Source organism: Leiobunum rupestre, chromosome 2 (assembly GCF_980474605.1).
Source record: "Leiobunum rupestre chromosome 2, qqLeiRupe1.1.hap1, whole genome shotgun sequence".
Lineage (NCBI taxonomy): Eukaryota > Metazoa > Arthropoda > Arachnida > Opiliones > Sclerosomatidae > Leiobunum > Leiobunum rupestre.
Genome location: NC_143385.1, coordinates 29087670 through 29100548, shown reverse-complemented (window position 1 = coordinate 29100548; position 12879 = coordinate 29087670). Strand labels below are relative to the sequence as shown.

The window sequence follows — 12879 nt, the reverse complement described above, 5'->3', positions numbered from 1 at the left end:
AGGGCGGTGGCGCACTGGGAGATGTAAGCTCTGATCAAATGGTCCTATCTCCAACTTCGACTTCGGTCAGATTGGGCTGGATACTGAGTTTCGGCTCAGGCTAACGGAGAGGGTCCGTGCATACTGGCTGCCTCGGCGGATTGGGTAGATTGCTGTGGGGCAGCGGGCCTCCGTATGAGCGCATGGCGGTCCTGTTTCCCGGCCTTTTGGAGTCACACTGGGATCTCCGGTGCCAGCTGTGCCGGGTTACTTGCTGTGTGCTCGTCGTTCCCCTTTAGGAGCTCTCTCCAAAGCGTTTGACTCTTTACCTCCGTAGGTAAGGTTTCGACTGGAGTTGCTGCATTATCCACTCTTACTCGCACTGCTGTGTGCGAAGTGGGAATTGGTCCACCCGTTGCTGCTCCTTCTGCTGGGTTGAGTGGCTTGCATCAAAGGTGCGACCATCAGTAGTAGGGTACTGATACCCATGCTGGATTTGTCACCTGTCCGGGCTATTACGGCCTGGGCCGACTTGTTCTTATTCCGAGTACGCGGATATGCACCTAGTGTTCGGGCGGGCTCAGGGAAATAGTGTTGTAGCCAAAGGATTGTACCGAGTAAAGTTCCCTCAACGACCTTTATATAAATAAATATGAAGTTTATTCCAAATTCTTATCCTACACAGAAGTGTATAAAACAATCGTTCATTAAAGTCATCAGAATATTATACGAAAAAATAACACAATTAAAAATTTAGAAATATTTTTTAATATGTTTCACTTTATTTTAATGTTGTTATAGCTTTGTTTGCGGCCCCTAAGAAAACACACCTGAACATTTTATTGACAACATGGACTTGGTTCATATTTTTGTTTTTGAATTTCTTATCTTCTTCGATGAAATCTGAATTCACGATATTTGAGTTTGACAAAATAGAAACTCTTGACGAATTAGTAAAGAGGAAAGATATGCACGCTATTCTAGTAGACAACTCGCAGGAAATGCGTTACATCAAATTAATAGTACGTCTTCATTTTTGTCTAAGTCCAAAAATATTTATTTTTTTGCGAGGTCCCAGGGGTGAATTAATTTTCCAAAAAAGATTTTGATACATAATATTGTCAATAAACTCCTTTTCCCGTTTTGTTATTTTGTTTAGTACATGTCGTAGGAACCAAATTGGTTACGTAATTCTGCCTTGTCAAACAGTTTTATTAGTATAAATAATCTAGATATAGGAGCAATAAATGTTTTACCGTTTATAAATATATTTAACCCACGCTTCGTAAATATCAACTTATATTTTAGGGCAATAATGATACCGGAATAGAAGATTTGTTTGCAAGAACCATGGCCAACGACGCGTACATCGAAGCGTATGATTTTCTGTCACCTGACCTATACACTGACCGAATTCAAGGGAAAAAGGGAGTTCTGATCACAATTTTCAAACTGATAATGCTGTCATTGGGAAACACCATTAAGACACGTATGAATGAAGGATTGGAGAATGGTGTTATTTACCAAAGCGAAAAGACCCTAAAGTCGAACGCATTCGTACTTTGTTTCACGCCTCCGTTCTCCCAAGATCTCAAGCTGAGGGAGACCTTCAATAAAATGTATATATCCATAATTGTAATAATTATTGAAAGGAAGTACGCGAGTTTTGGTTCAGGTTAAAACTTTTAGATTTAACTCTGCCGTGAAATATCGTTAACACTTGAGGCGGCACAGAAATAAATGCTTTTAGCTAAACCAAAATTTCCACGTGTATTTTCTTTCAATTAATATAACAATTAATAAAAAAGGTGATTGAACATATTTTAACAACTTTAACGTCCATATGTATTTATAATTAACATTTTTCACCATCGCAGAAGTTATCGCTTTTAATTTATGTCACCAAACTGGATATCTTGTGAAAAGGAATATTTGAAACTTAACTACGTTTTTATTAACAATTAAATCGTTCTTGGTTGAACATGCAATTTAAAGAAAACGGTAAAGGACGGTTCTAGTAATAATTGCAAAAATAGAATTCGCTTCAAACATTACAGTTAAAAATCCAACTACTGATTATTTTTTTAAGGAAAATAATTTTAAGAGATAAAAAATAAATGCAATGCTTTTATTAATAAACTCGGAGCAAAACAATTCACTACAATTACTTTTGACATCTTCATAACCAATGTTTAAATTGATAATAATATACTGAGCTCTGTAAGTGACCTCAGTCAAATTGGAGTTCAATGCAGTAACAAAGGCGCGTTGAATTAATATAATTTTGGTGTGGAAAACATTTTTTTCAAATAATCTTTTAAAAAACTAGGAAACTTTTCATTTGGAACTCAAAGTGCCAATGTTTTTAATCTCAATAATTCCTTTTTAAATTGAATATTTATTTTTTAGAATGACACACGACTTAGAAACGAGAGTTTTGCATTTTATGGATTACGAGTTTTTGTTTCACTTGAGAGATTTTTTCTGGCAAGTTCCCGTTGAAGAAGTGAAAGCGATCAGCCTGGTTGACTTGGACGCCATCTTTTGGTTTCTGCTTTACGGAAACTCAATTGGCCTCGCCGTTCTGTTTGTAGAGACATTTTTGTCTTTCATTTAATGTAATCTTACGAATTTAAAAACAGATATTTTGGATCAATTTACTAATAAATAATTATTGCACTCTTCCGCTTTAAGATGTTTTTTTAATTGAATCTTTAAAATAATCATCGTTTGAATTTCCATTTTGGAAATGCTGATCCTGGAATACGTTATCAAGTAACGGGACGGGCATGATTCTAGAGGAATGTTTTCCATAGTGTTGTAAAAGGACTTTATAAGGTGGGATGGTAGAGGGGTTAGCACTTTCGTCTAGCAGAATGAGTACTCGGGTTCCATCCCCGCACGTGTTGCTGGCTGAAATCTACTTAATGAAGTTGATGGTCACCTATGGTCGAGACCCTTATTGCAACCTACAAAACAATATGACAAACATATTTAATTAAGGATATATGTCTAGTGAAATGGGTATATGGCGAAGGATCTCTAAATTATGGTAAACAAATCATTGGTTTATTAACACAATAATGAAAATTACAAAACGCAACATTAAAGTAATACTATTGCGATGGTAAAGGGAATATAACCTCAAGTATTTGGTGTGGTACACGAACGTTTGCAGCTCTGGCCGCTCTTGCCTTTGCCCTTAAAAACATTTTGTGCCACTGTACAGGGAAATTGGAAATTTGTAGGGGTCTTCCATAAAGATTGCTTTCCGGGTTATATTACCTTTAATCCTGGTACTAGATTAATTGTTACAAATGATTCAGCACACTGCTATATATATATAAATAATATTTAATTTAGGGAAATTAGAAAATGAACATAAAATGAAATATAACATAAATCAAAAACAAACTTATTAACTATAGGATAGTAGTGCAATACTTCGGCCTAGGATTTTTCATAGCGTTCTAATTGAGTTCGACAGTACCTTAGTAACGACTTAACAATATCACGAAGATATTGCGCAACCTAAAGGGGAATAACCGTTATTCGTTTGTAGTGAGAAATGTTATTTAACTTTAAGTTCCATTTACGAAGTTTGTTAAAAACCGGCATCACAAACTTGATGACTGATTGTAACTAATGAACTATCGGGACCCTATTATGGTGGTCGTTAAATGGACGCTTCAGAATCCGGGGACAAACTGATTTCTTCTCACTCTTTTGCTGCTGTCTGTTTCTTCTAAAAAATAAATTGGTAAAAACCATTTAAAGTTTACATTAACATCGTAAAAGAACCACTTGTACATTCATACAAAAGATACACCACGAATGTAGGCCTAATAAATACGTTTAATATAAAGGTTGGTATTTCTCGAAAAGTTAATTTTATTTAAAACTTATATCGCAGGAATATGGAAATTTTTATAATTCGTTATTTTCACCGGAGGACACGAATTTCTGAAAACTAATCAATTTTTGAAATAATTTATACAATTTACAATATCTCATTTTTCCTTAACTCTAGGTGCTAGATCAAATTTGCCTATGAGAAAATACTAAAGCGTCATCGAAAACGTACGCATATCGTTAGTTCGATGAAAAAACAGACGCATTTTTCATTGATGTTATGACTTGAAAAATTGACAAGTTAAGCAAGCCAAAATACACTTTCAATTCCTTTCGACTAAATACTTTCACTAACAAGGAGACGACCCGAGGTGTTACACACCGATTTTGTTCAAACTCGGGGGATTGGTAGACCTTCATGTACCTTGAAAAATCCTAAAGGGATTTTATTCAATGGGCAACGGTTTTGCCATGGCAACGAAAAATGTTTTTGACAACATGAAATGGAAATTTTCCCCTTGAAAATAACATCGGATTTTTACCGATTCCTAGGGTCCCCCCTGTGAAAAATTTAAAAAATTTAAAAAAAAATAAAATACCAAAATTATAAAAAAATTAAAAATTGGCGAAAAAATCAAAATTGAACACATTTTGATCAATTTGAACCAAATGGGTGAAAATGAACCGATATGGCTAAAGTTGGGAAAACATGTGAGAAAAAATAAATAAAATAGAAACATTGAAAAAAATATTTCCAAATTAATTAAAATAATTATTTTTCAAAATTGAAAAAAATATATAAAATTGAAAAAATATTGATCAAAAACAGTAGTTTCGATCAAAATTCATAGGAATTGACGGAAATTTTTAAGTTGTGTAAAATTGGATTAATGTAAAGATAAATTGCGATTTTTTGAAAAACCAAGTATTTATTTTGGTCAATTTGATCAAACTTGACCAAAATTGGAAAATTATAGATCTAAATTAGCCCAATTTTAAAGTTTTGTAAAAATTATATAAAAATAAACTAAATTCGACCAACTATCTCAAAATTGTTTGAAATATTTTTTTCCAAAATTGAAAAATGTTAATAACACTGAAAAGAATTATCAAAATCAATAGTTTCGATCCAAAACGATCAAAATTGATAGGAATTGATGGAAATTTATTTATATAGATACATTTTTTTTTAATTATTTTCCAAATTTGGAAAATAATAGATCAAAATTAGCAATATTTTTAAATTTTGTAAAAAAAGTATAAAAAATTTAAAAAAATCAGTAGTTTTGATCAAAAACCGCATTAATTTCCGATCTATATCCGTAGTTGTTTTGATTCTAAAAGTTCTAAAATATTATTTACTTTATAAATAATAAATGAAAAAATAAATGAAATTCATTAAACATTATTTATATCAAATAAAATTGGGTAAAAACCTTTTTAAAATTAAATATTTGGATGCGCCTTATTTAAGACAGAGTAAAGTCTTAAAGTAAAATTTCAACTCTAAGTTTTGATAATATTTGAATATAACATAAATTAGGTGTATGTAAGTCTTAACCAAGTCATATTTTAAACGACCAGCTTCAACACTCAAAGAAGACTTAATTAACTTTTAAATACGACTGTTGTTTTCAGCTTAAATTTCGATTATATCAAGTGTAAAAGAAGACATGTAAAAGACTATAAAATGAGTATTTTAGAAGAACATAAATCATAAAAGTTAAGATCAAAATGATTCTTGAATTTGGTTTAAAAATAAATCATTAGTAACCTAGATGAAATAAAAAATATGCAGAGTAAAATATCCATATTTTTAACTTAAAGTAGTGTCAAAATAAGATTGGCATATTAGCGTTTTTATATATTAATTTTACAATTAATGGAAAAGTTTGGTTCCAAGTTTTCTAGCGCTAAAACTATAATTTACAATCTTAAGAAGAAAATAATAATTAGTTATAAATTAAATTAAATTCATAAACGCTGAAATTTTGGTGCCGCTATTACCGATTTCAAAAAAATTATCGATCAGTCCCCGAAGACACCACGCACGAAACTATAGAGCGTCTGAGAGATAAAAGCAGGCTTACCGTTGTCCATGCTGGATTTTCAACGTGATTCTCTCTTTGTGGTTACATGACTCACAGACTCCTCAATCATTGGCGGGAGTTTGTTTTAGACTGGCGAATACAAATACTAGATTATAAATCGTCTGCTGTCTTTCTTAAGCCTAGGTCTAACAGTCTCTCTAATTTTTTGCAATTATATTTCATAAATCTTAATTCCTTCGTGTAAATCCCTATGAAGTGGAACCGGAATATACAGAGGAAGAACTCAGGGAAATAGAAAATCAACGAAGAAATGAGATAGTTGGTAATGCCCAAACTCAAATCCTGGAGTGGAAATAGAGAGATTTGGGGCTATTTAATAAGTTTTATACGCTACCAATATTTTTATGATATTATGATGATGATTTATAAGATATTCTGATTCTGAATATCTATTAAATCACTAATATTTAGTGATAGAAATGTTGTGATAGTAGCGAGTTATTGGGTTATTTACTATCACAACATTATTATCACAAACTATTAGTGATTTAATAGATATTCGGAATCAGAATATCATAAAAATATTGGTAGCGTATAACATTTATTAAATAGCCCTAAATCTCTCTATTTCCACTCCAGTTTCGTAGCTTGTATTTTTCATTTACATCATCTTCAGGAAAGTTTTTTCGTATGTCAAGAATTGTGCAAAGTGGGACAGCCTTGCGAATACCACTCTCCAGCTTCTGAAAAATGAGATGCGTATACGTTTAATAAGCTGTATAACGATATGTTCTAAAATATAAAATATAATTAGTTAAAGTTACATGTAAATTTGAATATAAAATGACCTACCTGTTTGTAAAATTTTCCGGTAATTGTCTTTGACGAGCGTGCAAATAGCTCCTATAAGTGGCGCCCATAGCACGCATGTCATTAGTTACACACTGAGCTGGTTCAGCTCCATCAGATTCATTTTAGTACTCAATAACCTTCCCAATTTGTTTGCAACAGATGAACCCTCTCCTTACATCCTTCCAACTGAAATATCTCTTAGGCCAACCCATTCAGGGACACATTTCCCACAAGTGCAGTTTTTTGATTTCCTCTAAATTGATTTGAATTTGGGCATTACCAACTATCTCATTTCTTCGTTGATTTTCTATTTCCCTGAGTTCTTCTTCTGTATATTCCGGTTCCACTTCATAAGGATTTACACGAAGCATTTAAGATTTATGAAATATAATTGCAAAAAATTAGAGAGACTGTTAGACCTAGGCTTAAGAAACACAGCAGACGATTTATAATCTAGTATTTTTATTGGCCAGTCTAAAACAAACTCCCGCCAACGATTGAGGAGTCTGTGAGTCATGTGTCCACGAAGAGAGAATCACGTTGAAAATACAGCATGTACACTCTGTTTGAAAAGTCTTCGACAGCTGAAATTTTGCCCTCTTTTTAATTCTGCTAGAAAACTATAATAGATAGTTCGATGAAACCAATTGCAACTCTTATTTATTTTCCAATATCTTTCGTTATTTATCGGTTTCGTCCGCCAAAAATTAATAGTTTGGCGGGAACCGTCAAAACTCATTTTTGACAACTGTTTAAATATTGGTTCTACGGCACTGACTCGCGCGTTTTTGAATTCACAATGGTCGATTCATATTTAGAAAGTGGAAAAATTATCCCTCTACAACCAACGGTTGAGAAGTTATAGCGTTTCCAAACTTTCCTCGAAACTAGGAAACACCTAAAATGCATCAAGCGATTATAAATAACGCAACTTCGACGACAATTTGGAAACGCGATAGCTTCTCAACCGTTGGTTGTAGAGAGATAATTTTTCCACTTTCTAAATATGAATCGACCATTGTGAATTCAAAAACGCGCGAGTCAGTGCCGTAGAACCAATATTTAAACAGTTGTCAAAAATGAGTTTTGACGGTTCCCGCCAAACTATTAATTTTTGGCGGACGAAACCGATAAATAACGAAAGTTGCAATTGGTTTCATCGAACTATCTATTATAGTTTTCTAGCAGAATTAAAAAGAGGGCAAAAATTTCAGCTGTCGAAGACTTTTCAAACAGAGTGTACAACGTTAAGCTGCTTTTATCTCTATTCGGATTGTGCAAGAGAGAGTAGGCTCTATAGTTTCGTGCGTGGTGTTTTAGGGGACTGATCGATAATTTTTTTTGGAATCGGTAATGGCGGCACCCAAATTTCAGCGTTAATGAATTTAATTTAATTTATAACTAATTATAATGTTCGTTAAAAAATTTTCTTCACTTGTATTTGTTAGAGACTAAAAGACGCGCGCTTTTTTAAATGTATATGTATGCCGGAATCGTGACATAGATACCGCCACGGTCTCGGTCAAAGGAACCTCTATGTTTATATAGATAGGCGGGGCTCGATGAGTCAAAACTGAAAGTAAAACTTTGTCTCTCCTCTCTGTTAGAAAGTGTATCTCGTTTCAGTCTTTGTTGTAAATAAAAGCATTCTGTTAAATCGTAACTCGCTCTTTCAAACTTTTATTTAACTCATGTAGTTTTCTAACAGTATTTTCTTCCTAAAGCCCCATTTTCATGCTCGCTGGTAGCGGGTAAAAATCGACAAAATCCGCTTCTGCTACAGACTTTTTCACTTTCCGCGTCGATCTGTTTCAAACAGATATTTTAGATTTATTTTCACGCTTGCGAGTGGCGGATGCGAATTTTGACGATTTTTATCCGCTACCAGCGAGCATGAAAATGGGCCTTAAGAGTGTAAATTATAGTTTTAGCGCTAGAAAACTTGGAACCAAACTTTTCCTTTAATAAGGCTAAAATAGCTCTTAACAACGACTGTTTTTTACAGCTACATTCCCGGTTAGATCAAGTATATAATAAGACTTGTATACAGTGGCGTAACTATACCATCTGAGGCCCGTGGCAAATTCTTTGGATGGGGCCCTCCTAGTAAAAATCGTCACGGGTACAATATTTTGTTAAAAAAGTCAGGCTATTTTTGAACTCGCGGCCGCTTGGGCCGGGGCCCTCTCGGGTCAGGGGCACGTGGCATTTTGCCAGCCCTGCCGCCCTATAGTTACGCCACTGCTTGTATATGACTCTCAAATAAGTATTTTCGGAGAACATGAATCTCAAAAATGAAGATCAAAATGATAATGAAATTCAGTTTATAAATACAGCCTTAGTTATGTATTTTTCAGCTACATACCCGTTAAGATAAAGTGTTGAATAAACTGAAACTTTAAATTTTTTATTTTAGGTTAACATTAATCGTAAAAGTTAAGATCTAAAAGAGTCTTGAATTAGGTTTTAAAATACGGTCTCAATAACACAAATTATATGAAGAAAAAACGGTAAAATACCCTTATTTAAACCTTAAAATATATTTTAAATAAGATTGGAGGTATAGTGTTTATAAGAAAAATTATGACGCTGAATTAATGAATTTAACTATTTAAAATGATTCTCTGAGCATTTTGAGCTAAATTTCTGGGTTACACAACTGATCTTCATTTTGTGCCTTTAGATTTCCGTTTGCTCCAGTCACGTAGACAAGGAGGGATGTCAACTTTTACATAGTGCAATACCCCCTGGATGGCTGTCATATAATAATAATAATAATACGTAAGTAAACCGTTGTGTGGGTAAAATCAAACTATTTATGATTTATAACGCAAAAAATTGTAAACCTGAAACGGTTTTCTAATAACCTATAATAGGTTTTATAATGAACTTAGCAATTTCTAATAGACTTTATTTAATCCGTTTCATTTAAATTGTGTAATTATTTTTGACGTTATTTTTGATCACACCACGATAAAACTTATCAAATTAAAGATGTTTTAGTGGCCAAGTAGGTTCTAAATCGTGTAACTTACTTTCTTCTTAGAAATCCAATTAATTTCAAAAACATATTTTGTTTATTCATAAAAACGGCACCCCATACACAATTTGGTATAAAATCCAATTCTATTTTTATTTTATACTTAGGAATTAGAAAACTCCAAAATAGAATTGTTTCATTTAGTTTTCTCGGCAAATAAGAAGAACAACGGCTGGATGAATGTCATTTTGTTTGCACTCAGTCCATTCTAATATTTATTCAAAAAGAGTGCTACATTTCAAAGAGAGGATAGTGTTTTCGGCTGTCAGCACACACATTTATAGTTATAAAACTACAATCTAAAAAAAGATTTAAATTAAATGCAAGTTCAAATTTAACCCAGAATTGCTTTTAATTTTGGAGTTTAAATTGAGACTAAAATGTTCACTATTTTTTGCATTTTAAATTGCGACTAAAATTATTATTGCAGCAAATAACTTGTGAAGAAAAACCCTAGCAGTAAACGCTTAAATTTAATCTTAAACAAGGCTAAATTTAGACGAGGAATATCAGACTTAAATTAACATTTATAAGTAGTCTTAAATAAGACTTTCGCAGATCTTAAATAAATCTAAAATAAGGATGTATTTTTGACTATGGCAGTTTCAAAAAAGTCTAAGATAAGTTTTATTTTGTCGAACTTATTTGAAACTTAAACCAAAATTTAGCAACTTTAAATGAGTCTCAAGGATGAATTTGGGACTGCGGCAGCTTAGAAGGGGTCTGTTTTTATATTAATAAATACAGCTTCGATTTTGGTAGGGAACGCTAATAAAAAAAAAGGTGTTCAAAAGTTAGATCATTAAAAAATAATTAAATGGCCATGATGATTAATTTGATTGTATATTGGATAATCGTGTATTTAAAGCATGTTACAATAATGGTTTAATTATCCCCCATCGACTGGCACACAGGCTTGCCCTCGAATGATCATGTTAACAAACGTACGTTCGTTAATTTCTTGGGTTACTACAAGGCAAGCATTTTTAATTCGATAAGGAAGTTCCCCCTCTTGCGTAAGCCCTTTTTTTAATACATCTTCGAGCGGCGTTGGATCTAGGGAAATTGGTGGCCAATTAATGGCACCGTGAATGCCGATCCTACGTTGAGGGTACTTGGGGTTAGTGAAGCTGGTCACGTCTCTGTGATAATCAGGACAATCTTATCGGAACCAATGTCATCGCCGTTGAGCTAAGGGAAAGTAGTGGATTTCTTCTGCAAGTTCGTTCTGCAAGAAAAGCAAGTAGTTCTGAACCAATGAGGCGATTTCCAAACATTAAAGCGTCCAAACTGGACTAAGTGTTGATGAGGAAATCACGAGTAAGGGTTTCCGTCCTGCCATAGGTAATTATTTTGATGATTGAAAGGTCAATCCCTTGAAAATGAACATTCAACTGTGAAAAGAACGTTGCTGATAAATTGGGGATCGTTGACAACGGCTTTGAATAACCAGCAGCGAAAGTTGAATCTTCCTTCAAGAGCTCTATCTTCAAAGCCTTGGGGCAGCGATAGTGGTTGCTATTCTTTCGTATATTTTCCAAATACATGTATGAGATGAACTACAACCCAAATCATTACTTTCTGCGGAACAGCTATTGCGAGGCTTTGCAGCCATATATGCAAGAAGTGTTTTCTCAAAGTCAAAATCACGTTGTCCTCAAACATGAAACCTAGGTTGCAAATCACCATAATTGATCGCTCGCCTTTTGGTCCTAACCGGTGATCTCCTATTTGGATGTCTTACTTCCTAAAAATAGCAATCAAACAGGGTTGAGGAAAAACATGCTTTCCATAAAACCAAACCAACTGAAAATTTTGGATATAAACAAACGTGTAAACTATATGGGTTAAGACACCATACCCTGCTGAGTTCTTAGTAAAAGTTTGCAAGCGCATAGTTGAAAGTGTAATTGAGCTTGCCCAAATTTGTTTTCACGGCAACGATATTCGTACGTTTTTGATGACGCTTAACAACTTCCTTACTCGCAAATTTGATCTAGCACCTAGTTGTGCAAAAATGCTTTAAGAACTGTGAATATATTTTCAGAAATAAAAGTTTTTACATAAAACAGTGCCTCCCGACCTGAACCATAAAAATTTCAATATTCTAGCGATTAAAGATTTTGAAAAAGAAATTTCGATCTTAGAAACACCCTGTATACAGAAGCGGTTTGGATTCAATATCCTTCATAGAACCTGTCAATTAACTAAAGAAAACTGATACGAGATGCCTGTCCCAAACGTTGCCTAATCCCACAGCCAATACGTCAACCCTATGCATTTTGAACTGTTGTTAATTAAATATAGTGGGAATATTGGAGATTATAGTTGTTAGTATTTATACTCAAACTGAAACCTAAATATACAGGGTTATTTTTTTTCTAGAAAAAGTGACATTCAGAATTTCTGTATTCATTAGTGTCTCTATGAATTCTAATTATAGTGCCGACAATCTACCACTGACACCCCTCCTAAATCAACGTCCCTAAATCCTTTCAAGTGTAGTTTCAATTTGATTCCTGCTATAATTTTGGTAAATTGATCGGCGAGATTAGAGTTCGTGTTAATATAACTCAGTTTGAACTTTTTCTTGTCAATTAAATCTCAAACGTGAAACCATCGTAGATTAATATCTTTTGATCGGTCGGATGTTTTCGGATTCTTGGCCAACTTCATCGCTCCTTGGTTGTCAATGTTTATAATTGCTGGTGAAGATAGAAATTCTGACTGTCCGATCACTTCAAGAAGACTTTGCAGTCAACAACATTCTTTAGCCGCTTCGCTTAGAGCCACGAATTCCGCTTCTACCGTGCTCAACGCCGTGTACCTCTGCTTTCTACTTGTCCAGCTAACTACCGCTCCGCCTAATTTGACTGCGTAACCACCTAAACTATTTTCTGTCTGTTTCATCCGCGGTCCAGTCTGGGCTGTAAATATTTCCACTTTGCATCCGGTTCTTCTCAAATGCAATGCTCAGTTCCTTGTCCTGTTCAAATATCGAAGCATGTGCTTCATCCCAGTCTAGTGCTCTTTGGATGGCTTCTGACTGAATTGACTCTTATAAGTTGGGGTAAATGCTAAATTCGGTCTCGTGTGAAATGCTAA

The 12879-nt window shown here is 33.9% G+C and overlaps 1 protein-coding gene across 1 annotated transcript; it reads left to right on the top strand.

Moving 5' to 3' along the window:
- Window positions 1-875: 875 nt before the first annotated feature.
- LOC149957280 (uncharacterized) lies at window positions 876-12655 on the top strand. Its single transcript, XM_090166947.1, has 4 exons — window positions 876-1001; window positions 1288-1598; window positions 2389-2565; window positions 12400-12655. Exons 1-4 carry the CDS (start codon window positions 876-878, stop codon window positions 12653-12655), a joined length of 870 nt encoding a protein of 289 aa, XP_090023073.1.
- The last annotated feature ends 224 nt before the right edge of the window (window positions 12656-12879 follow it).